A 25,640-nucleotide genomic window follows, 5' to 3' on the forward strand; every position below is an offset into this window, starting at 1 on the left:
CATACGTGGTGGTTGTCGTATAAGAAAAACTCGCAAAATTTTAAAATGAATGGTTTGATTGGTTGAGTCACATATTACTGAGTCTATTTCTCTTTAAAAGCATTGTTATTTTAACCTTGCATTCCTTATTGAGTTGAGTTGATTGTGGAGTTTAGTCCCTTGAGATGAGTTTGATTGATATTGAGTATGTTATTCGCATTATTTTTCTACTATTTTACATACTCATATATTTTATGTGCTGATGCCATTTGGCCTGGCCTGCATCATTTAATGATCCAGATACAGGTGCTAGATATCATCAACAGACACTCCGTTGAAGATCTATTTCATTTTCAGATAGTAGTAAGACCTTCTTGCTTTCAGAGGGATCATGTTTATTCATTTATTTCTTTGAGTATTATCTCTTTTCCTTTTTGAGGTAGACGTGGGATTGTGTCACCACCTTCTTGACAATTGAAGAGGCTTCATAGACTTAGATGGAGTAGATTAGAGTTTTTCTCTCTCTAAGTCTGTTTTCGAGAAAAAACATTATTTATGATTGTGAGTTGACATTTTTTAGATTATTTATTTAAACTACTCTTACTTTGAGTGCTGAGTTGATAACCCACGTAAGTGCTTATTTTGTGTGTTTTAAGTGTTCCATTGATTAGTTTGAAAGAGTGAATGGACCAAGTGGTTCGCTTGGGACCAACAATAGTCTCCGAGTGCCAGTCACGCCTAGGGTATCCTCTCGGAGCGTGATAAAGCCCCTTATGATAGGAAAATAGGCTTCGAAATAGATGTTCATTTTGATACTCAGCATATCTTTATTCCACCATATAGGATGGCTCTAGCCGAGTTGAAAGAGGACAAAAGGCAGTTGAAAGATCTTTTTGATAAAGGTTTTATTTGGCCGAGTGTCTCTTCTTAGGCATTCTTATTCTATTCGTGCGGGAAAAAAAGATGGTTCCATTAGAATGTATATTAACTACCGCCAGTTGAACAAGATCACCATAAAGAATAAGTATCCTCTTCCCAGAATCAATGATTTGTTCGTCCAACTTCAAGGTTCCACTTGTTTCTCTAAGATAGACTGCAAATCTGGCTATCATCAGTTAAAAGTAAGAGAAGTGACATCTTGGAGACATCTTTCAGAACTCATTATGGTTATTATGAGTTTCTTGTTATGTACTTTTATTTGATTAATATTTCTGTAGCATTAATGAACCTTATGAACAGAGTGTTTAAGCAGTATCTTGATATATTTGTTATCGTGTTCATCGATGATGTTCTAATCTATTCTAGAAATGAGAAAGAATATGCCAACCATCTCATAATTGTTCTTTAAACTCTCAAGGATAGGGAGTTATATGCTAAATTTTCTAAGTGTGAGATTTGTCTTGCATTTATGGCTTTCCTAGGCCATATTGTTTCTGGTGAAGGTATCCGAGTGGATTCAAAGAAAATAAAGGCAGTAAAAAATTATTCCAGACCTACATCCCCAGCTAATATAATGAGTTTCTTAGATTTGATCGGTTACTACAGAAGGTATGTAAAGGGTTCTTATCCATATAATCTCCATTGACTAAGTTGATTCAAAAGAAGACTAAGTTCCAATGGTCTGAAGCTTATAAGAAGAGTTTTCAAGAATTGAAAACCAAATTGACCACTACTTTAGTGTTGTCCCTACCCGAAGGAACAAATGGTTTTTTATTTATTATGATGTATCCAGATTTGGACTGGGTTGTGTGTTGTTGCAAACAAGTAAAGTTATAGCTTATGCTTCCAGAAAACTTAAGATCCACGAAAGGAATTATATGACTCATGACCTCGAGTTGGCATATGTAGTATTTACTTTGAAAATATGGTGTCACTATCTCTATTACATGCATGTGGATGTGTTCACTGATCACAAAAGTCATCAATATATTTTTAGTTAGAAAGAGCTGAACCTGAGGTAGATGAGATGGCTTGAATTTCTCAAGCACTATGACATCAGCATTTCTTACCACTCAGGTAAAGCTAATGTTATTGCTGACGCTCTTAATAGGTTATCCATAAAGATTATTGCTCATGTCGAGGAAGAAAGGAAGGAGTTGGCTAAGGAAGTGCATAGATTTGCACATTTCTGCATTTGCTTTGTGGACTCAAATAAATGAGGTGTCATTTTTCAAAATCGGGTTGAGTATTCACTAGTGGTGGAAGTAAAGGAAAAGTAAAAAAAGACCCCATCCTACTTCAATTAAAGGAAGACGTTAACAAGCAAAAAGTGATGGCTTTTGCACAAGGGGGAGAAGGTGTGTTGAGATATCAAAATTAGACTATATGTGCCGAATGTGGATGGTTTTCAAGAAGGAATCATGGTAGAGGACCATAGCTCTAGATATTTGATTCATCCGGGTTTTACAAAGATGTACCATGACTTGAGGGAAGTCTACTGGTGGAATGGCATGAAGAGGTACATTGTAGACTTTGTTTCTAAGTGCCCAAATTGTCAACAAGTCAATGTTGAACATCAAAGGCCTTGTGGTGTAGCTCAGAATATAAAGCTTCTTGAATGGAAGTGGAACATGATCAATAAGAATTTTATTACAAGTTTATCACGATCTCACCGATAGCATGATTTGATTTGGGTGATTGTAGATCGGATGACTAAATCAACCCACTTCTTACTTCTTAAGACAACAGATTCAGTTGAGGATTACGCCAAATTATACATTCGTGAGATAGTCAAACTTCATGGAGTTCCTTTTTCTATCATTTCAGATAGAGGAGCTCAATTCACTGCCCAGTTTTGAAAGTCATTTCAAAATGTTCTAGGTTCAAAGGTGAATCTTAGTACCACATTACATCCTCAGACATTCAGGCAGGGCATACGATTCAGATTTTTGAAGATATGTTGAGAGCTTGTATCATTGACTTTAAAGGTAATTGGAATGATCACTTGCCTCTTATAGAGTTTGCGTACAATAACAGTTATCAGTCAAGTATTCAGATGGCTTCTTACAAGGCTCTTTATGGAAGGAGATGTAGATCATCAATTGGATTGTTTGAAGTTGATGAAGCTGAGTTAATAGGGCTAGACTTGGTTCACCAGGCTATGTAGAAGGTGAAAATCATCTAAGAGAGATTGAAAACTGCGCAAAGTCATCAAAATTCCTACACTGATGTTAGGAGAAGAGACTTAGAATTTGAGGTGAATGATTGGATGTATTTGAAGATTTCACCCATGAAGGATATTATGATATTTGGCAAGAAAGGAAGCTCAATCCCCATTACATTGGTCTTTATCAAATTATTAAGAGGATCGACAATGTAGCTTATCAGTTAGAGCTACCATCAAAGTTAGCAGTTGTTCATCCTATGTACACATTTCTATGCTTAAGAAGTGTTTAGGAGATCCTTCGCTCATTATTCCAATAGCAAGAATTGGTGTGAAAAATATCTTGTCTTATGAGGAAATTTCAGTCCAAATTTTGATCGTCAGGTTTGCAAGTTAAGGACGAAGGAGGTCGCTTTAGCCAAAGTTTTATGGAGAAATTAGTTTGTTGAAGAGACTAGATGGGAAGTCGAAGAAGATATGAAGACTAGATACCCTCATCTATTCGTTCCTCCTAGTGTTGATATTAATGGTAACATTCCTTTTCCCATCTAAGATTTAATGTATTTTTAAGTGTTTGAGTACTCCAATTCTTGCATTGCATTTATGCCTTGTGTAAACTCTTGGCTTGGTCATCATTCAAGGACGAATGATCCCAAGTGAGAAATATTGTAACACTTAGAAATATTCTAACTCAGATTAGTCTTAAGAGCCCAGAGAAAGAGTTGTGTTTTTGCCAAAAAACATCTTTTACAGACACCATTTATGGCTCGTTAAAGTTTCTACAGACCATAGATGGGCCCCTGAAGTTGAGTCCCTAAAGGTTAATAATTGGCCTAACTTTTACAATCTGCATAAGTTTCCATGACCCCTGGAATGAAGTTCTAAAGACCCATCCCAATACCTTCCTACAAGAATGTTCTATGACCCGTGGAAGGGTCTACGAACCATAGAAGGTCCAGTAGCCCCAGCCTCAGAAACCCCTTAGTTCAACTTCTACGGCTATGACTCGTCCAAGGGTCTATGAACTATGGAAGGTCCTGTAGACCCAACCTCAAGGAATCCATCCCAGTATCTTCCCATAGATGATTTGTGCGACTCGTGAAAGGGTCTATGGACTGTAGAAGGTCCCGTAGATCTAAGATTCAAAAACCCTAGTTCCAATCAGCTTTCCACAAGAGACTTCTACGATCCATAGAAGTTTGTACAGTCCGTAGAAGGCCTCTCGTAGACGGCTCAACAAAGTTTTAATAAGGGGTGTTTTCATCTTTTCCCACCCTTTTCCAATTAAAACCCTGATGTTTTGGAACTAAGTTAAGTCCCTCAATAATAACCTACGACACTTTTTCCCTTATTAACACTTCAAGGGTTTAGAATAAGGTTTGGAGGGGGGAAAATCTAGAGTTCAAGCATATTCAGAGTTCTTTGATTTTCACAAAGAACATCATTCTTCCATATATGTAAGGCTAATAATAGCATTGGAATAAGTTCATACTCGTTCCCTACATCTTATTTCAGCTAGTATGAATTCAAGTCTGGATTTTAGCCCCCAACTCTATTGAGTTTTCGAATGAGTTGTGATTCCTAATTGAGTCCTATGTATGCTTAATGTTATCATACTTATTCATGTGATTTTCATTCTTGAATTGTTGTTCATGCCTAGTTTCACGTGAACCCTAATTAAGTTACTTTACTGCTTACTATTATGCATTGATTTCTTTGAATTAAAGTGATTTTATGGATACTTTTAAAGTCTCATTGATTTCTTTAAAGAGTACAAATGGCCCCAATGGTTTTATTTTGCATTGAGTAAAGAGATACGTTTTTAAAAGATCATAAATGGTTTTCAAAAAGCATTTCAGTAAAGTAAAGTAAAGATTAATTTTTCCCTAAAGAGGGTTTTTGAGTATTAACTCAAAATAGATGATATATGAGTATTATTGATATTTCTTATTTTTGGGAGTAGTATTGAGCACCGATTTGGATAAGAGTTTATATAACTCAAAGACCTATAAACTATGTAGCAAGTGTAGGATAGGATCGTACCAAAATACGGGTGACTCCTTATTGCCTCTAAAAAAACCTATTAGATGGATCCATAAGTTAAAGTTGTCCTATATTCCGATAAGGTGTAGAATGGCTGTGACAACGTGGGTAGGACGTTGTATCATCGTTGGGCTCATCAGTGATGATTGTCAGAAACTACCTAATAATGTAAAGTTATCTTGTTTTAATTTTTTGCTTCTACGAATGTTTCATTGTAAAGTTGAATGGTTTTTACCTCATATTTATGTCTCATTTTAAGTAGATTTATGTTCAGTCTTTTAGTTAAGTTATCTGTTTTACTCAGTTATTTTACATACCGTACATTTCATGTACTGATGTCATTCGTGTTGCATCTTTTCATAATGCATCAACAGGCAAATTGTTGAGATCATCCATCCTTCAGCTTTGGTGAGACCTCCTTGCTCCGGAGGACTCTTTTTAGTTATTTTGAGTATTTTTAGTATTAGTAGTCACTAGGGTTTATAGTGGTCGGAAGTCTTGTTCTAGCACCCATCATCAGTTTTAGAGGCTTCATGTACACAGTTAGAGAGTCAGTTTGATGTTATCTTTTAGACGTTTTTGAAATACTTTTCATTATTATATGGATTATTATCAAACAATTGATTTAAGTTCTAAGTGTTAAATGCCCATCTATTTTAGCTTCTACGAATCACATTGAGTTATTTGTCTAAAGTTAGCCAGGCCCAAGGTTCACTTGGGACCAACAATGATTTTTGAGTACTGTCCACGTCCAGAGTATAGGCTCGGAGCGTAACAATTATGATTCGAAGATGATGTTGGCGAGATAATATGTTATCATTTTTTCTTGAATGCGCATGTTGTGGGGCCACAGGTTGAATTGATAGACAATTTCCCAATAAAAAGTACCAAATGCATATACAAAAGAATGTAGAATGACATTTTTCTTGACGATAAAGGATGAGTAATTCATATATGATACATGAATTCAAAATGAGTATGAAATATTTCATAGCATAAAGAGCAATAAAGTAGGGCAAGAGAAGGTCTTTAAAATGGAGAAAAATTAGCATTATGTATATTTGAGGTATGAATGGCAAAACAAATTCTCTAAAGTAAGAAATGGTAGAGAGAAGTACCAACTATGCAATATAATTCTACAAAATGTGAAGAACATTTATAGGTTGTTCATTGTGTAACCTCCCCTTCATTTATTCCATTTTTGTAATGGTAAGTTCAAATGTTGCAATAAGTGAAAACTTTGCTACCAAATTAAATTGGAAACTTAGTTAATTTTCCCCTTCATTTATATGTCTTCCATTTTTGCAATGATAAGTTCAAAATAATGCTGCAACAAGTGAGAAAATTTTGCTAACAATTTGATTGGAAACCTAGTTATTTTTTTCCTCCTAATGCATTATTTATATCTAAAGTAAACACCTATTATGATTTTTGTTTCATTAGCTAATTACAACAATCTGATTTCTTTTTGAATTATGATAAGAAGTCCCACATCGACAAACAGGAGAGATATTGGATGTATAAGCAAGCATGCCTTATCCACTAGTGACGCATGTTAAAGCCATGAGGGTCTAGGTCCAAAGCGGAAAATATATCTAATACCATTTTTGTAACGACCTGCCCCATAGTGATATTGTCCGCTTTGGGCCTAGGCCCTCACAAATTTAAAATGCGTCATTAGTAGATAAGGTTTGTTTACTTATATATCCAACATATCTCATGTATTGTGCCGATGTGGAACTTTTTATCTTAAGTTGGGGTGTCAAAATACTTTCGTTTTTATCAAAAAAAAATACATGCATGCAAACACCTTTGAATTTCTCAAAAAATCATGTCTATGAAACATCATTTTCTAAGTCAACTACACCAATGATAGTATCGCTCTATTTTGAAACTTTAGATCTATGATATCAAATTAAACAACAGTATTGACAGCATCTCAAGAATATATATCAATGTGTAAACATTTCAAAGAAATATTTGAGTTCTGAACCTTGTGATTAAATTCATGCTTATTTGTTCCAACCAACGTGCTCGCCAAACAAAAATTTCCTAATGGTCCTTTTAGATGGCTCCCATCGACAATCACATTAGGTCTCTAATATTCGAATCCTCTGATAAATAGATATAAAGATATAAACAAATACATAAACTCATTTCGGATGATTTATGCATCCTTATATACGAATTTGGATACAATGCATTCAACATATATAAATATGATGGAAATCTTTGGTAACAGTCCAATGATTCACAGACCTCAATATCTTCATAATCCTCTCCTTAGAGTGTCATTGTAACAACCCTTCATGTCATTAAGGGTGAGTTAATCATAAAAGAATTTGGGTGAAAAAGCTTACAGGTTGGGGAGTTGAAAATTATAGGCTAGGCTAGGTTTAGACGAAATTTGCACAAGGTGAAATCTAGGGCGATTCGGGAAAAGATTAGATAAATTGTCTAAGTTTAAGTTCTTCCTATTAGCTAAGACGTAAAGAAATCCGAACGACTTTTCTAAAGTGAATTGGGGTGAGTAGAACTCCTGATATCGAACTTTACATAAAGAGATTGGTCTGAAACGTCAAGATTTGGAGGTGTGTCATGAAATAGGAAAAACTGGGAGGGTTCCTGAGTTTCTGTCCAATGCCAGTCGTTATAGTGGGTGATACGTCTCTACAATGACTACCACTATAGCAAAGAAAATCCCGCTACAGCGGGAGTCAAAGGAGATCAACCCCACTATAATGGACGACTTCTACTATGGTGGTGCCACTATAGTGAGATTGGGCCGCTACAGTGGGATAAGTCACAGTTTATGTAGAAAGCTCCTCAAAAATGTTCATTCTTACTCAAGAACATTTTAGGGAAGGGAAGAGGCGACTTGGGCTATTGTTCATCAGTTTTCCACCAAAATTCTTCGTAAAGGTAAATACTATTTGTTCCCTTAATCCAGCACTTTGATTTCTATACCTTAGAATCGATAGTTATAGGCCTTGGGAGGGTTTGTCTTGACATAGGATGGAAAATCTAGTGTAACATGGATTTTTAGGTGTAGAAACTTTGGGTTTTGTTCATAAACTATTTATTCATGATTATATTGTCGTAATTCACTAGTGTAATCATAAAATTGATAGTTCTAGGTGAATTATTGTTGCGAAAACCCTGGGTTGGGTAGAAATATCATGAGGTTGGCCTGGGATTTGGAATTAAGATGTGATTCGAGAATATTTAAGCCATTTGGAATTGATTTTGTATTGTGCTAATATTTTTAGACCAAGAACGAGCTAAAGTTTCACAAAAGGGGAAGGCTCAGGTCCAATAGAGCATTCGGGCATTCAATGTAGGTAATAGTTGAATTGTTTCCCAATTTACTTTACATGTGCATGTTAACTATTTTATTAGTATTACTTGTACAATGCATGTTTAGGGAATAAACGAATGAATGTGAAATGATATGTTGTCAATCTCATACAATGAACTTTCTTAATTGCTTGTGGCCTTACAAGTGTGGTTGTATTCATTGTGATTGTGTGATATCTGTGATTCTCGATTGGTTCGGGTACCACGCCTGATACAGATTATCGGTTGGCTTGGGTATCACGCCTAGTACCGGATATCTATTGCTTGGCATGGGTACCATGCCTAGTACAAGTTTTACTATGGTTGGCTCAGGTACTATGCCTAGTATATATTTGGTTGTGCTTTTGTATGTTGGTTTATGAGTGATTGGGTTATTGTGTTTGAATGCTAAAGTGGTTCTTGTGTAGACTAGAATTGCGTATTAAACATCGTAGATGATGTCTTAGGATTCTTGGGTGGTTCGGGTTACTTAAAAAGTGTGTGAATTCATATATATCGCTGTTGAGATTATACAAGACATGTCTCATGTGGTTATTAAGTTAGGTTGATGACTGAGAGTCTAGTTTACATTTACCGACCTGGGGTTATGCAGGTTTTGTCATGTTGTACTAAGTTATAGTTATTTGTTCATATTCGTATATATGGAGTTGACTGATGATCCTACCAGCACACTGTTGTTTTTGTCTATTGATACTACACTTGTTCTTCCTTTGTTGAGTATAGAGCATATTCAGGCTGCTGCTGCGTGATCTCAGTTGTGATCTATATGTTTTCTGAATCTAAGGGTCAGCTGCTTCTTCCGGGCTGCCATGGATTCATCTACTCTCTCTCTAGTCAATTTGTTCAGACTTAGATTTTCTTTTTTTGGGTTGCATCCCTGTAATAGACTATGTTAGATATTTTGGTATACGACCTTCAGATTCTAGGAGAATTATTTTCGACAAATTTGCTATTAACAATTTTATTTAGACATTTTGGTTGAAATTGTGTAAATGCCTCTTACGACAGTTTAGGTCGTGACAGTCATGCCTTTATATAAGTCACGTCCATACCGAAATCTCATTTCACATCTTCTTGTATGTCTTTTGGTGTATGTTTTCTCTTATGATTTTGAGACTTTTAGTGCAACCATTTCCCCAATCAACTCAGTAGTTATTTGCCACTGAGAGTATACATTATCCTTCAATGGACATGTATGAGTGTCAAGGAATGTTCTAACTTTGAATATATAGATTTTTTCAAATTAGAAGGCTTGAATAACCATTCACATGCCTCAGATACACAGTTACACACATAAGTGTATATCTATAAATAAAGTACATGTTTAAATTTAAATTGTCTATACATACATACATACAATACTCAACTCATTACATACACAATATTTTCATATATAAAGTCATAACAGTTATTTCACAGACAATATGATAAATTATTGATATAAAATTAATTGTGATACAATGATGCAACACATTCAACCCATGTTAAGGATTTTTTCAAATACATAAAAAAAAAACTCCAACAATAAACTAATTCTTAAATTATGATATAATGATACAACATACTCAAACCATGTTAAAGATTTTTCAGATACAAGGAGTAACCTATCAGTAAACTAATTTATACATCATTTAAAATATTACAATAAATATACATTTTTCTAAATTGATCTTCCAATTTAAAAACAATGACACAAATATATTTGGAAGACATTCTCAGATACACGATATAATCAAAAATATAAAATCATTTTTGCATAGTCTAATCTTTTTCTATTCGATCTTTTCATCTGGAATTGAAATCCTAGATCAATGGCGTACTGCACATCACTATAACTAGAGTTTCTTTATCCTTGTCTATCCCTTGTTGCTTTGCAATTTTATCAACTAAATCCTCGATCATAAGAAACATAATTTTTTTTTACAATACCATCAATTACATTGTTCTCTGAATTTCAGATCCCGAAATGTCGTATCAGGACAAAAATGAATAACATAATTTAGATACTTCAGCTACCAAAAAATGTAGAATAAATAAGGGATATGAACAATTCTGATACTTCTATCTACAACCAAAAAAATAAATCCAATAGGATAATTACAAATCGATAATTTTTTTTATTTTAAAAAATTGATAAAATAGGAGAGAATGTTAAACTACAATGATCTGATATCTTGTTTACATATTTTCGGGAAGCTAATAACGTAATTTTCGTTAATTACTTCATTTAGTTACGTATGTGTTGTGTTAATTGCTCTCTTCAATTAAGAATCGACGCAATTAAAGGTCATGATTTTATGTAAATAATAATATTGTCGCTACGCGCCATAATATAGCCCTTTTCTCAAATTTTCTCAATTTATTTTCACTCATCAAACTTTTACTTTTTAAAATTAAATGCATGTTCAAATACAATTTGAACTTAAAATATCCCCTTTTCAATCTTTTTCCTAAATATTACTTCTTTCTTTTTTAAAATATCATATTTTATATGTCTAAGGCCTACTAATGCAAAGTTAAGAGGCCGTTTGACCATGCAATTTGAATTTTAAATTTGAAGTTTTGATTTAAAATGTGTGTTTATTTATGACATTTGAACAAAACTTTAATTTCAGGTTGGAATTTTGATTTTGAATGTCAAATTCACCTAAAAGGTAGAATTTTAATTTCATGTTTATATTTTTTTTTAATTTAAAGCTTGATTCATAATTTTATATTTTTGCAAAGAAAGATTTATGCTTGACATGAAGAGATTATGTATATGATGTGGAGGGATTATATTAAAAATAGTTAGTTAATATATTTTTCGTTGATTTATTGGACCAACAAATCTTTGTAAAAATTATGTTCATTTGAAAGTTTGTAATAACATGTAACCACAAACATTTATTTATAAAAAGGAACATAAAGATATGAACTATGATTTGTTTTTTGATAAGATTATATAAAAATTGAGAATTTTTTTTGATAGTTTTCATAAATTATAAAAACATTCATATTTTTGAAGAGAGAAAATACAACATCTAAAATTTAGTTATATAATTTCTGAACTTCAAATTAATCTTTAACTAAATTCATAATTTCAAATTCATGTCTAAACGGAATGCCTACTAAGTAAAAAAATTCTTCATTTAATTTCCTTTTTGACCATCTCTCGAGATAGTAATAAAATATGCATATACATTATTCTTTCTAAATCTCAATCATGAAATTACCCTTTCCAATCGAAACTAGAAATTGGAGAAGACAAAGAAAAACGTAATGCCCTCCACATGGGATCCTACATGGATATGAAAAATTCTTAATAGGGAGTATTTTTCCAATGTAAAATTCTATATAGTGTGAATTCGAATTAATCGAACTTTAATATAGATGCATAATACCAAACAAAAACCAAAAGGAAAAGACCTTTGTGACACTATGCACGTGTACAAAAGGGTAAAATGGTCCAAGTGTCAGCATGACTGTCGTGGCTTCAACGCTAGCTTATAAGAATCGAAAAAATCATCATTCACAGCTAAAAGGAACAAGAACGGCCCCTTTTCCAATTTAGGGTTTCTTCCTTCTCTAATCGAAAGTTAGTATTCGAGAGAGAAGCAAATCACAATCAAACAAACATGCCGAAGAACAAAGGTAAGGGAGGTAAGAACAGGAAGAGAGGAAAGAACGAAGCTGACGATGAAAAAAGAGAGCTTGTTTTCAAAGAAGACGGACAAGAATATGCTCAGGTCCTTCGTATGCTTGGTAATGGTCGTTGTGAAGCTATGTGTATTGATGGAACTAAGCGTCTTTGTCACATACGTGGTAAGATGCATAAGAAAGTTTGGATCGCTGCTGGTGATATCATTCTTGTTGGACTTCGTGACTATCAGGCAAGATCCATTTTTTCCGATACCCTTTTCTTCTATTTGTATTTTCCATATCCGTTTTGAGAAAATTGTTGTGTTTTTCTGAACGAAATGAAATTTGGTGTTCTTTTTTGAAGTGGGGGGGGGGGGGGTAGGGGATTACAAGCTGGGGAATCAAAGCCTCACCAACAAGTTGAAAATTTGGTGTAATTTTTGTTCGTGCCAGATGTTTTCTTTTAGTTTGTTTCTATTCTGTAGTGTAAGATTTAGTTCACCTTGCCTAAATGGATAAATGGGATGATGTACAAAAATAGCTTCCTCTATATTTCGATAGAACTATTGATTCCATATTTTTTTATTGAAGGGCATAAAAGGGCAGGATTTTAAGTTATTGGATATGGAGTATCTACTACTTTGTAGTGGTATGAACATGCTATAACAAGGGAGTAGCAAGTCTATGTATGATTGATAGTTGTTTATGTTTTATATATGTGTGTATGTGCTGAGGCAGATTCAAGACGTGGAGTTTATGGGTTCCTAATAATCTCAAATTATAAAGACAAAGTGAGACAACATAAAGGCTTGCGTGGATTTTGTTAAAAAAGAAAAAAGAAGGAAAAAACAAGATAATTATGTTGCCCAGAGGATTCGAACCCTTGCAGAGGACAGCAAAGCTTAACAGGTTTCCCCTTTGCCACTGAATCAACAGACATTTTTATACTGGGTTCCCAACTAAAAAAAAATTATATGTTTGTGTGTGGGGGGGGGGGGAGGGCGGCTGTGTGTGTGCCTGTATGTGTGTGTCTCTGTCTCTCTGTGTGTGTCTGTCTGCCTGTGTGTGTGTGTCTCTCTCTCTCTCTCCCTCTCTCTCTGTGTGTGTCTGTGTCTGTCTGTCTCTCTCTCTCTGTTCCTGCTTCTGGCTACTAACTGCTGATTTCCAACAGACATTTTTATACTGGGTTCCCAACTAAAAGATTATTATATGTTTGTGTGTGTCTGTCTCTGTGTGTGTGTGTCCATTATTGTGGGTTTTCACTAGGGCTTTGCGCTAAGCTCGTGTCTATTTCCTTGTCATGGGATGGGCTAACCAATGATATACAGGATGAGATACCATGTTGCATGCTCTTCACAAGCAAAATTTTGTTAATTGATTGAACTAGTGAGGTTGTCATTCAAAAGCTCGAGCCGATAGAGAAGCAATTTAGAGAGTAAGGGATTTGAGATAAGTTGGGAGTAGGACAAAACTTCATGCATTGCTCGTTTAGCCAATGAGATAGGACTGGAGTCAAGGTGAGATTCCATGGGGTTGAGGTATCTGATTGTTGACTGTTTAGATGTTTAGCCCAATGTTCTAGAAGAGCCGAAGATTCTACATATAAGATTAAAGCAGGATCGTTGAAATGGAGGAGTGTCACAATAGTGTTATAGGAAGATACCTATCAAAGTGAAAGCAAGTTCTATAGAAAAATTGAAAGGTCACATCTTAAGCCCAACAAATCTACAAGATGTATGTTGTAGAGATGCAAGTATTAAGATGGATATGCGATCATACAAGATTAGATAAGTTCATATATGATCACATCCATCAGAATTCAGAGGGTGAAGTAGCATGTTGAGGGTAAAATGAAAATGTTTCTTGAGATGGTTTGATCACGTGTTACCTAGTCCTCTAGGTTCACCGGTTCTTAGATGTGAAAACATGATGATTGAACATATAAAGAAGTTATCTCAAGAGATTTAGAATATCTCAAAAGATATAGCAAGAGATAGAAAACAATGGAAGTTGAAATATCTGTATAGGTGATACTATCTAAAAGCCTAGTGCTTACTATAAGATCTTAGTATATTAGAGATATGACCACTAGGGTATATTAGAGAACAACTAGTGCTTCCATAAGCATGGAGTATTGAACTAATTTTGAACCCAAACAGAGCATTTGGTAATGATGATTCATACAACTGACCTCAATTAGCTTGGGATTAAAGCGTGGTGTTGTTGTTTTACTTGGAAATTTATTTTATTATAGGTTTGCTTTGTTGAGATTTGAGTTCTTATCCAATGTGGATATTTCTGTTTTTTAACTTGTTATATTGATTTTCCCAGGATGACAAAGCTGATGTGATCTTGAAGTACATGCCCGATGAGGCCAGGTTATTGAAGGCATATGGAGAGTTACCAGAGAATACAAGGCTTAATGAGGGAATTGCTAATGGTCTGGATGAAGAGGATGAGGGTGCTGGTGATGATTACATTGAGTTTGAGGATGAAGACATCGACAAAATCTAATCTAAACTCAAGACTGTTGTTACTGAGGTCTGTCATAGGCCTTGCTAACATTTCTATGGCGTTCTTTTTCCATAAACGTTGAAAGAGTATTTTTGTGTATCGTTTGAAGTGATTGAGTTTTGTGCATCGAAGTTCTGTATGAAAATTTATGCTTACATGAAATGAATGCAATATTCTAGTTAGTTTCTGTTCAGTTATGCATGTAGTCTGACTATCTGCTTGTGGATGATTTGCGTATGTTACACTTCTGAAATCTTTGGGTGTCGTCACATTTCTGAATTGGTTGCTGTATCTCATTAGAGGGGCTTGATGTATGTACACTGAGCGATTATTGCAGAATATAGTACTACCCGTTTCTGGCAGTGTCTGACTGTCTGCTCTAAGTTGTCTTCTGAGAACAGAAAACTTGGATTCGAGGATGGGGATGAGTAGACTTCGATTGCAGGACCCCAGCCTTTAGGTTTTGTAGGGCCTCTAGATTTACAGTTACACCCGTTGCTGATGAACTAATTTCTTCATAGGTTACTGGCCTAGAGTTTTTGCCTTTCTTAGGGTGAAAATAATGAAGGATTTGGACTCAGTTCATCACTACCGCTTTTTGAATAGTTTTGTAAGGTGCCATGATGCTGGATGATGAATTTGGTTTAGGAGCGAACTTAAATGGTCTGACTTGCTTCCTTTTTTTTATTTTGGTTGCCACACAGTTTATTTTGAGGGGTGCCTACTGTTTGAACAGCAGAATTTGAAAGGAATCAACTTTGGAGTTCTGAAAGTTTGTCCAAGTAGGAACATCTAATCTTCTGACAATTTAAAAAAGTTTGTCCAAGTAGGAAGTAAAAAATCTTCTGGATTGTGTTTCTTATTTAGGGGTGGCAACTATTCACTCCCACAAGGGCTGTTCTGTTTTGTTGTAGTTAGTAGGGCTGCAGAGTCTGCAGAACTAAATTCCCATCCTTGTTTATGGCAAGGCCAAGATTTCTCACCTGGGCTGCCTTCTCAAGACTCTCATTCTTGAGTTTTTAGGGGATTAATTTCTGATGTTGCTTTAAATAGCACTTTGATATTCCAGTTTTTGCCATCTGTAAAAGGCTTGTGGTAGAAAATATGGCGTGGAGGAGAAACTGTTAAGGTTGACCTAGTATGAAATGATGTTTTCAAATTTGGTGTCAGCCAAGCAGATTGAAAGGGAAGAACTACATTGAGATGTTCACCGACTCATGAAATATTTGTAGTTGTTACACTTTGTAACTGGAAAAGATTACAATGAGAATGTAGTGAAACGTGATGTGTTTGGCGCATGTCATGGGTTTAAAGACTAAAGCGGAGAAGGTAGAGGAGAGGATTCATTATGCTCAGACTCTCTGGATGTTGGCCTGTTTATGATAAAGAATGTTTCTGTTGATGAGTTGATCCATTGTTCATTACACGTGCAACCTAATGCATCCATTTATCAACAACAATTTTAATTAAACGCGTGACCTTTATTTATTCATTTTTCCTAGTAACAACTTGTGGCTCATGTATCAATCGACAGGCTGAATATCACAGAATTTATGTAGTGAAAATGGAGGATCAAAATTAGAACCATCATTGAGAATGACATTTGCTGTGATTTTGTTTGCTGCTTCAGTGGCATGTATCCCATCCCAGCTCACATAATTGTATGGATCCTCACAAGCTGTGGCTGACAATGTTTGTCCATTTATCTCTTTGGTATTTCCACAGGATACTTCCTGGTTGTAGTTGTAAGAACCACCTCCTTGTCCACAACATGCTTTGTTTCCATACTTTAGCCCTACAAACACAAACATCATTAGAAGTTGGTCGATAACTGTTAGGCAGAATACATCGAGAGCCCCTTCAACTTGTTGGTAAACCTCATTTAGATAATCAAATTACAGTTTGTTTCGGTTCCACACCTAAACACATGCATGATAAAATATTCCTATTGGCTATTAGATACTTAAAACTCAAATTGTGGAATTTTTTTTTGCCCAGTGTTCTGAAGCACCCATTACACACAAAATCCCATGCATGTTTCAATTTATGCTGATGTATATAATTATTAAAGGAGGAGTTATATTTTATGTGATTAACTTGTTTACGTAATGAACGTTAGGAAAAACACGCAAAATCTTTTTCAATATTTTGAGTCGAAATAGTTGATCATATGTTTAGGTGCTCAATTGGAGTACGTACCATGAGAAGTGGGGTGTTGGAAAAGCTCCAAGAGGACAGCATGATTGTCCACATAAATAACATTTGCATCTGAAAGATCTTTTCTGGTTTGTGCCAATGCATCTTTAAGCATATTGTTGTAGTCCACCACTGCATTGTTGTATGATTTCAAGCATCCAAACTCATCAATATCAGAACTGTCATGAGAGAGCTGAACCAAAAACGCTGGGTAACATCCAATTGGTGCAAGGTTAAGTACCAAAAATGTTCTCCCCCCTAGTCCATAGATTTCCTGGTGAAAAATCAATTGAATCAAACATAATCAGATTTTCTACTATTAAATTGTAAAAAAGTAGTAGTTAATTATGCTTCAAATAGTATGACCCTAAAAACTACTGCCTCTCTTTGAATTTATGTAATAATGTTTTCTTATTAATCTGTTGCAAAAGGAAATAGATCTTGAGTCAAATTCAATTTCAAAAGTTAGATCATGAGGTGATGATTGCCCAAGACTATAAAAGGAGACCAAATCCCCAATCCATAATCGATGTGGGAAACTCAATAGCTCCCCTACGCTTAAGCTTGACAGCTGAAGGGTGGACAATATAATATGGAGGGCCAATATTGGGTAAATCATGATTTGAGATGAGTTTAGCTCTGATATCGTAACAAGAACAAGCTTTGAGACAAATTTTACTCAAAAGCTAGATCATGAAGTGAAAACTGTCCATGACCATATAAGAAGAATAATTTTTCATCGGCAAACAATCTAGGGAACTCAACAATTTCTTCATTGAAATGAATTAACTTATAATTTTTTTTATTTTACCCTTGATAAAAAGTTTTTATTGACACACAAATGTTATGACATATTTAAAACTATAAAATCTTTTTGAAACTTTGTACAAAATCAAACTATGTCATATAAATTGAGACAAAATGTATATTAATTCTAATGTTATTACCTTGATGGTGCTAGTAATTTGGGAAACTACTTGAGGTAAGTACTCCTTCACTCCACCTATTCCTTTACTTCCCAAATCACCAGTGAAGTCATTCTGACCTATGTAAAATGTATAAAGCGATTTCCCAAATATGTCTGAGGGTGGCAGATTAGTGTTCTCTGGAAATTAAGAAAAATAATATAAAGATTATGAAAAAAAACATTTTTTAAATGGAGTATTAATAAAGTATTACTTTATTTTACCTTTACTCTGAAGTTCATCGATTTCAACCTTAAATAGCTTGAACTGTTGGAGTTGAATCCCTAGATAAAAAGGGCTAACACCTGATACAAACAATGATGTTTGTGGCATGAGCACTGTGGATGCTGATGTTGCAAAGTTAGCACCATGTCTGAAATCAGATCCAATTGATTGCAAATATGGACTCAAATATGGCAAACCTAATCCTTGAGCTGCACATCAAACAACACTAGTTCATATTTCATTCATCCCAATTTATAAAATGTAATTTGACTTGACATGGAATTTAAGAAAAAAAGAAAAACTTTTGAAATTTGTGATCTAAAATAAGTAATAAATATTCGTGTCGTTATAAATTATTTCATTTTGTTACTAAATATAGAAATGCGTTATTTTTTTTGGACGAACTAAAAAAGAAAGTGAGACATATAAATTGGGACCTAAGAGTAAGACATTTGGTAACCTACATAAGTAATGTTCAATCAGGGTCCGGGGAAAGACCGCACATAAGGGGTTTGATCATGTAGGCAACCTATTTAGCGCATTATCAATGACTGATTTTACGACTCGAATCTATGTGATATAAGTCACACGAAGACAGTTTCATCATTCTCTAAATCTCGGGTATCTATTTATAAAGGCATAATAATGTAAAGAAAAAAAGACAGGAAAGTCACAGACTCGATCTCACGTATAATTTCTACTAGGACAAAGAAAGGGAAACCTATGGACAAAACAAAAATTAATTTCACCCTTAAATGGACCAACTCCTCTGCCTTTTACTGCTAAGCATTTTTTTTCCTGTCTTCGGACTGATATGTTTTCTTGTCATTTAGGGAATAGTAAGAAAAAGACATCCATGATAACTTACACAAATGGATATCTGTATATCGTTGCCTCCTCAACACAATTCTGTTTGGAGATTTCTATATAACCAACAGACTAATCTATAAGTTACTGGTTCGAGTTGTGAAAGCAGTCATTAATACTTGTATCATGGTAGGTTATCTATATCACGCTTTTTAAGATGCGATCCTTTTTCAAATCCTGCATGAACACATGATGATTTGTGTATCGAGTTGTCCTTTACCTAATCTGAATAAAGAAGAAAACCTTAAAGCAATGATAAAGGGGTCTCTCTATAATCTATATGTCATGGTTTCGAGCAAGCAACCACTAACCCTTGCATTAGAGTAGGTTGTTTGCATCACACTCTTTAGGGTGCGACCCTCCCAGATTCTGTGTGAACGCAGGATGGTTTGTGCACCTAATCGCTCTAGGTAATCTAAATAAAAAATTTAAGTTATATACCCCATGTACATATCAATTCGCTCAAGGATATCTATAAGTAAGCCTTTTTTAAAATGCGGAATTTGTAATGTCGAAAATAAAACAAACTACCCGCTACAACAGGTAAAGATGATTTTTTAAAAAATATTTTGACCAATCAAATATAGAAAAATTAAAAAACATTTTTCGCCATGCCAAACACACGTTTTTATGTGATATAGTTTGAGTACTCACCATTATTTAATTTAAGAAATAAATAAAGATTTTTAAAACTTATGATTATATATAAATAATCCAAAAATTATTTGAATTTTGTGACATTAAATATGCTATATCATTTCTGTAAAGACTTCTCATTTAGGGCAAAAAGTGAAAGACTAAATTAAAATACTTTCCAAATATACAAGTATTTCATTTTTTTTTTGTCAAAACAAATTAATAAAAAAAAAGTATAACAATCAAATCAATACTTGTGAAATAAGATCCAACTGAGAAAAAAATGAATACAATAACAATAACAATCTCGGTAAGATTTTACATATGGAATCTAGAAAAAATAAAGTAGACACCATCCTTATTCCTACCTCGTTAAAGATTGAAAGATTCTGTTTTCGAAAGATCCTCAGTTCAAACATAAAAAGATTTACCATAAAAAAATGAATGAAATTATACCAAGAAAATCAACTATGACTCTGCCATCAGTTGCCCGTCCTGTTGGTTTTTTGAAATAAGTCATTCCATAAGGAGACCCTTGAGATGGAAATGCAGCATAAAATCCACCAGTATCAGTATTTGAATCTCCAAAATTAAAAATTGCTTCAAATGCACATTTGCTTTCCACCAAATTACAAGTTGCTATAATAATTAAAACCACAATTGAATACCAACAACTCATCATTTTTCTATTGTTTTTTTTCCTCTCAAAAAAACTAAAAGTATAATATAGTATAATGGATTCTGTTAAAGTATTTTTTTCCCATCTTTATAGAAAGAGAAGCCCATGCATGGGACGACAACAACTGCTGACGCAATGCATGGGACGACAACAACTGCTGACGCAATGCATTACTGTATATACGAACAAAAACTATTACAAAAACAGAACTCTTGATAATTTTGATCTAAGTTTTATATAATATTTTTTAAATAAAATTATTTAATATACTACGAAAAAATAACTATTTTTTCATTGAATTTTTCACTGAAAAATATTCAGTAGCCATTTCAATAAATATTGTGAATGAATTGGTGGAAAAAAAAGTCAAGTTTTTATATGGAAAAATTAGAAAGTTCTTGATGCATTTTTTTTAGTGAGATGGGTTGTTCGAAAATGAGTGGAAAAATCAAGATCTATATAGCACAAATTTCTCACTTATTCATGGTGAGGAAAAACCTTTGTTTCTAGTAACAATAGGTACAACTTATATATTAATTTAAAACCCAGTAATTCAAAGCAATTTTTTAAAAGGCAGTATTGAGACTCATCTCGGGCTCTCCCTAGGGCGGGGCTCTGGAAAAACACCCCCAGACTCATGTGTGGGGCTTAATTATGTGAGACTTATATCCTAAGTGTCCGACTATACGTCCTAAACACACTCAACATCCAACGCTCGGGGCTCGCATAATAGATCTTACATAAATATGAAATGCAAGGTAAGGCTGCGTACAACAGACCCTTGTGGTCGGGCCCTTCCCCGGACCCTGCGCATAGCGGGAGTTTAAGTGCACCGGACTGCCTTTTTTTTTATTGTTGATCCTCATAATTCTTTAATAAATGAATAATACTTAATAGTTTTTTCATCTATAGAAATAAGAAAATTGAGAGTAACTCAAATAACAAGTCTTAGTATCGCATATTTACTATTTGGTAACACAGTGAGGATGATGATTACTTGAACATTTCTTTTAAAAATGCATAGGCAAATTTTACATATTTACTTATCATTGGTCTTCATGTTTTTTCAATGTCTCAAAATTATCATATTTTATTATTTTTGCTATTTGAAAGAAAATTTATTTTTATTCATAATGGAGTGATGTTTTTTATTACAATACTAATAAGTCTTTGATTATTTTCTTTTAGTGAGGTAAATTGTATAGTATGATAGCAATATATTTTTAGAAATAATGATTCTTTTGTTATTTGAAAGTTAAGATATTAGAGTTGATTTGCATCTCATAATAATTTTTATATCATTAGATTATTTTTACTTATAAAATCATGTTAGAAGTTTTATTTTTTATGAGTTTTTCTAATCATGTTTTTAATTATTTTAAACTATTGATGTATTTTTAAAATTTTGTGTTGTTATATTATTTTACTATAGTATAAATTATAAAATTAAACATCCATGGGACTCACGCCCCATACTTCAGGGATTACGCCTCATTTCGTGCTAAGTAAAATACCTCGTCTCACACCCCACCTTTTAAAATACCAATTCAAAAATATGTCGCGGACGACATAATCCTGATCGATGAGACTCGTAGTGGAGTTAACGCTAAGATGGAGGATTGGAGACATACCTTGGAGTCTAAAGGGTTTAAGCTGAGTAGGACCAAGACAGAGTACTTAGAGTGCAAGTTCAGTGAGACATCTCAAGAGGTTGGCGCGGAAGTTAGGCTTGGTGACCAAGCCATCCAAAAGAAAAGTAGTTTCAAGTACCTTGGGTCTATCATGCAAGGCGGCGGGGAGATTGACGATGATGTCACACATCATATTGGGGCAGGGTGGATGAAATAGAGGCTCGCTTTTGATGTGCTATGTGACAAGAAGGTACCACCACAACTTAAGGACAAATTCTACAAATTGGTGGTTAGACCGACTATGTTATATGGGGCGGAGTGTTGGCCAGTTAAGGTCTCTCACGTTGACTAGATGAGAATGTTGAGATGGATGTGTGGGCATACCAGGAATGACATGATTAGAAATAAGGCTATTCGGGACAAGGTAGGAGTGACCTCGGTGGAAGACAAGATGCGGGAAATGCGACTGAGATGGTTTGGGCATGTGGAGAGGAGAGACACAGATGCCCCAGTGCAGAGGTGTGAGAGGTTGGTGATGGATGGTTTCAGAAGAGGTAGGGGTAGGCCAAAGAAATATTGAGGAGAGGTGATTAGACAGGACATGGCACAGTTACAACTTACCGAGGACATGACCGTATATAGGAGGGTGTGGAGGACCCATATTAGGGTAGAAGGCTAGTACATAGGCTCGTTATTCTTCCATATTAGTAGGAGCATTAGCACACTATAATTTCTTGTGCTCTAATTTCTATTATTATCTATTACTTTCTGTACTTTGATAACTCTATTTTATCTGTGTCATTCGTTATTTGCTTTCTCATATCACTTTGAATTTCTTAGCCTTATCTGACCTCTTTTTATGCTTTTATTGAGTCGAGGATCTCTCAAAAATAGCCGTCCTACATTGATAGGAGTAAGATCTGCGTACACTTTACCCTCTCCAGACCCCGTGAAATTTCACTGGGTTGTTGTTGTTGTCATAAATTTTAAATTCTTACTCACGTCTCTACAAAAAGTGCTCATCTCTTGCTCTTTGCTTCCTACCAGTTCATTTACATGGTTGAGAACAAAAAAGGAACAACTGTATCCCTTGATTTACATGGTTAAGAACAAAAAGTAACAACTGTATCTTTTGAATTTAGGGGATATTGAGGTGGGGGGAAGAACTTATCATAAACTTGGGAAATGCAATAAATTCTTGGTATTTAGTTGAAAGAGAGGCAGATATGAACCTTTTTATAAAACTGTTGGCAAGCATAACTTAGCTAGCTATTATACAGCTAGCTACCTAGCCAAAAACAATGATGATAAACTCATGACAATGGCTGACATTTCTCTTGAGATATATAACACTACAACAAAAATGTGGATGCACTAATAAGTACTACTAGTTTCCATAGGTAGAACCAAGATTTTAAGATGGGTTTTAGTCATAAATTTAGTTGAAACTTGAGGAAAAAAATAAGTTTTGAAAAGGTAATTTGCTGCATTCTAATAAATTATTTATGCATATATTAAATGGACTTTTAAAAATAAATATAGAATTTTGATTAAAGTTATCAGTTCTATGGAACTCGTAAATCATTGCATCTGTTTAGTTATAAAAGCATCTGTGGTATTATCTGACTTAGATACCAAATTTAGGGAAAACATACTTTTAAAATTGTGATCTAAAATATGCCATTTGTTTAGTTATAAAGCATGTTATTTGGATCAAAGTATCCTTAACTAATTAAGACCTAATTTGGTAAGACATAAACTTAAAGAATTTTTATCTTGTCTGGTATAAGTTGTGTATATCTTTGCAAGATATAAATTTAGAAAACTTGTTTTGTCTGACATAAGTTTTAGGAATACATTATGCCTCTTAAAATATAACTTTGTTGGTTCTGAAACTGAACTTACGCCTCTATCAGCATAAGTCCTCGTAAGGTATAATTTGTAGGTTATGAACTTTCTAAGGAATAACATTCCTCTGTTCGGCATAAGTTGGGTAGGAACTAAGTTTTTTCTTGTAAAGCATAACTTATGGACTATGAACTGAACTTATGCCTCTAATGGCATACGTTTTGTAGGAATTAAGTGGCATACTTGTTTTGCATTATAATGCAAAACTTGTGTTATATTATAATACGAAAATATAAATTTTTATCTTACGTTTTTTTTTTCAACGCCATGGATATTTTTGACTATTTTTTTTTACTTAAAGTACTGAAAGGTAAAAATAAAAACCACCAACTTAAGTGGAAAAAATTAAAAAAGCAAAATATATAAATATGATTCTTAACTTGACTTTCACTGATAATTATAACCTCTAACTTTACTAGTGTACAACTAGGCAACAAATAAATACATTCATCCTACATGACATCCTACATGACAATTTTGAGTTCTATGTGGCGTCATATGTGTATTATGTCACGTAGGACAAGAGCCTAATTTTAATGGACAAGAGCCCAATTTTAAATTAAAAATGAGAAATTTACACCATGTATCAAGCTCATAGATTTATATACTAACACAATTCTTAAAGTTCTTCAAATATAACATATTATTTTTAGAATTTTAACAACTCTGGGGGTAACAATTTATTAATTAAGTCATATTATGAAAGTTTGGTAGAGGATGATGAGGACGAGGAGGGGAGTGACTATTTTCGTGACCCAAATTGAATTCATGCTAGAATGCTCGACTACAAAAGTCATTCATTTTTTAAGGAGACTAGTGGAGTAGTATTGGGAGAGGAAGAAGGACTTATACATCATGTTCATCAACTTGGAAAAGGCTTATGACAAAGTCTTAAATGAGGTTCTATGGAGATGCTTGGAAGCTAGAGGTGTACCTGTGACGTACACTAGGACGATCAATGACCTATATGATGGAGCCAAAATCAGGGTAAGGACAGTGGGAGGAGACTGTCCTGATGTGGTTACATCAGAGATCTGCTCTTAACCCATTTTTATTTGTCTTGTTGATAGATTCAAAAAGAGGTGTCACGGTATATGTTATTTGAGAGTGAAATAATTCTGATTGACTAGATATGTGGCGGAGTTAATGGTAAGCTAGAGGTTTGGAGACAGACCTTCGAGCTAAAGGGTTCAGGCTGTGTAAAACCAAGACATAATATTTGAAATGCAAGTTTACTAACGTAACACCTAGGGCTAACGTGGAGGTGAGACTTGATAAAAGTCATTCAAAAAAGAAAGAGTTTTAAGTATCTTGGATCTATTATCCAAGAAAATGGGGAGATTAATAACGATGGTATCGCACATAGTAGTGGTACATGATAGATGAAATGGAGGCTCGCATTCGGAGTTATGTGTGAAAAGAAGGTGTCACCAAAAGTTAAAAAAAGGTTCTTTAGAGCAGTGGTTAGACTGGTTATGTTGTACGGAGCGGAATGTTGATCAGTCAAGAACTCCACGTTCAGAAGATGAAAGTTGTGAAGATGAGGATAGAGGTGGGCATGATATTGAAATACCATACTATACTAAAATTTTTGATATGGTAATTTTGGTATTATGATGTTTGGTATGGTATATGAAATATATTTTACTTTTTTTGGCATTCAATATGATATTTGGTATTTAAAAATACCATACCGAAGTATATAGTTACATAAACAACATATATGTATTATTAAAATACTAACAAATATACAACCTAGTATTAGTATAAACTAAGCTCGCATTTGGCCTCAAGTTTCCAAATATTCTTGGCAAGTAATTTTTGGGTGAAGTTTTGGTGAAGTTTCATTATACATTTGGCCACAAATTTTTTCAAAAATATTTGACTGTTTCAAAAAATAATATTTTGTACCCATA

General features: G+C 34.2%; 2 protein-coding genes across 2 annotated transcripts; one reads left to right on the forward strand and one right to left on the reverse strand.

Annotated features, from left to right (window-relative positions):
- Positions 1–11,985: 11,985 nt before the first annotated feature.
- LOC129880713 (eukaryotic translation initiation factor 1A) lies at positions 11,986–14,799 on the forward strand. Its single transcript, XM_055954886.1, has 2 exons — positions 11,986–12,354; positions 14,435–14,799. The coding sequence occupies exons 1-2, from the start codon at positions 12,100–12,102 to the stop codon at positions 14,615–14,617; spliced, it is 438 nt and encodes a 145-aa protein (XP_055810861.1). The 5' UTR covers positions 11,986–12,099; the 3' UTR covers positions 14,618–14,799.
- A 1,222-nt stretch (positions 14,800–16,021) lies between these two features.
- LOC129880714 (GDSL esterase/lipase At4g01130-like) lies at positions 16,022–20,202 on the reverse strand. The gene is made up of 5 exons (XM_055954887.1): positions 19,963–20,202; positions 18,003–18,212; positions 17,761–17,918; positions 16,817–17,087; positions 16,022–16,412 (listed from the first exon to the last, which is right to left on the reverse strand). Exons 1-5 carry the CDS (start codon positions 20,186–20,188, stop codon positions 16,141–16,143), a joined length of 1,137 nt encoding a protein of 378 aa, XP_055810862.1. The 5' UTR covers positions 20,189–20,202; the 3' UTR covers positions 16,022–16,140.
- Positions 20,203–25,640: the final 5,438 nt, after the last annotated feature.

This window comes from Solanum dulcamara, chromosome 2 (genome assembly GCF_947179165.1).
Source record: "Solanum dulcamara chromosome 2, daSolDulc1.2, whole genome shotgun sequence".
In the NCBI taxonomy this organism is placed as follows: domain Eukaryota; kingdom Viridiplantae; phylum Streptophyta; class Magnoliopsida; order Solanales; family Solanaceae; genus Solanum; species Solanum dulcamara.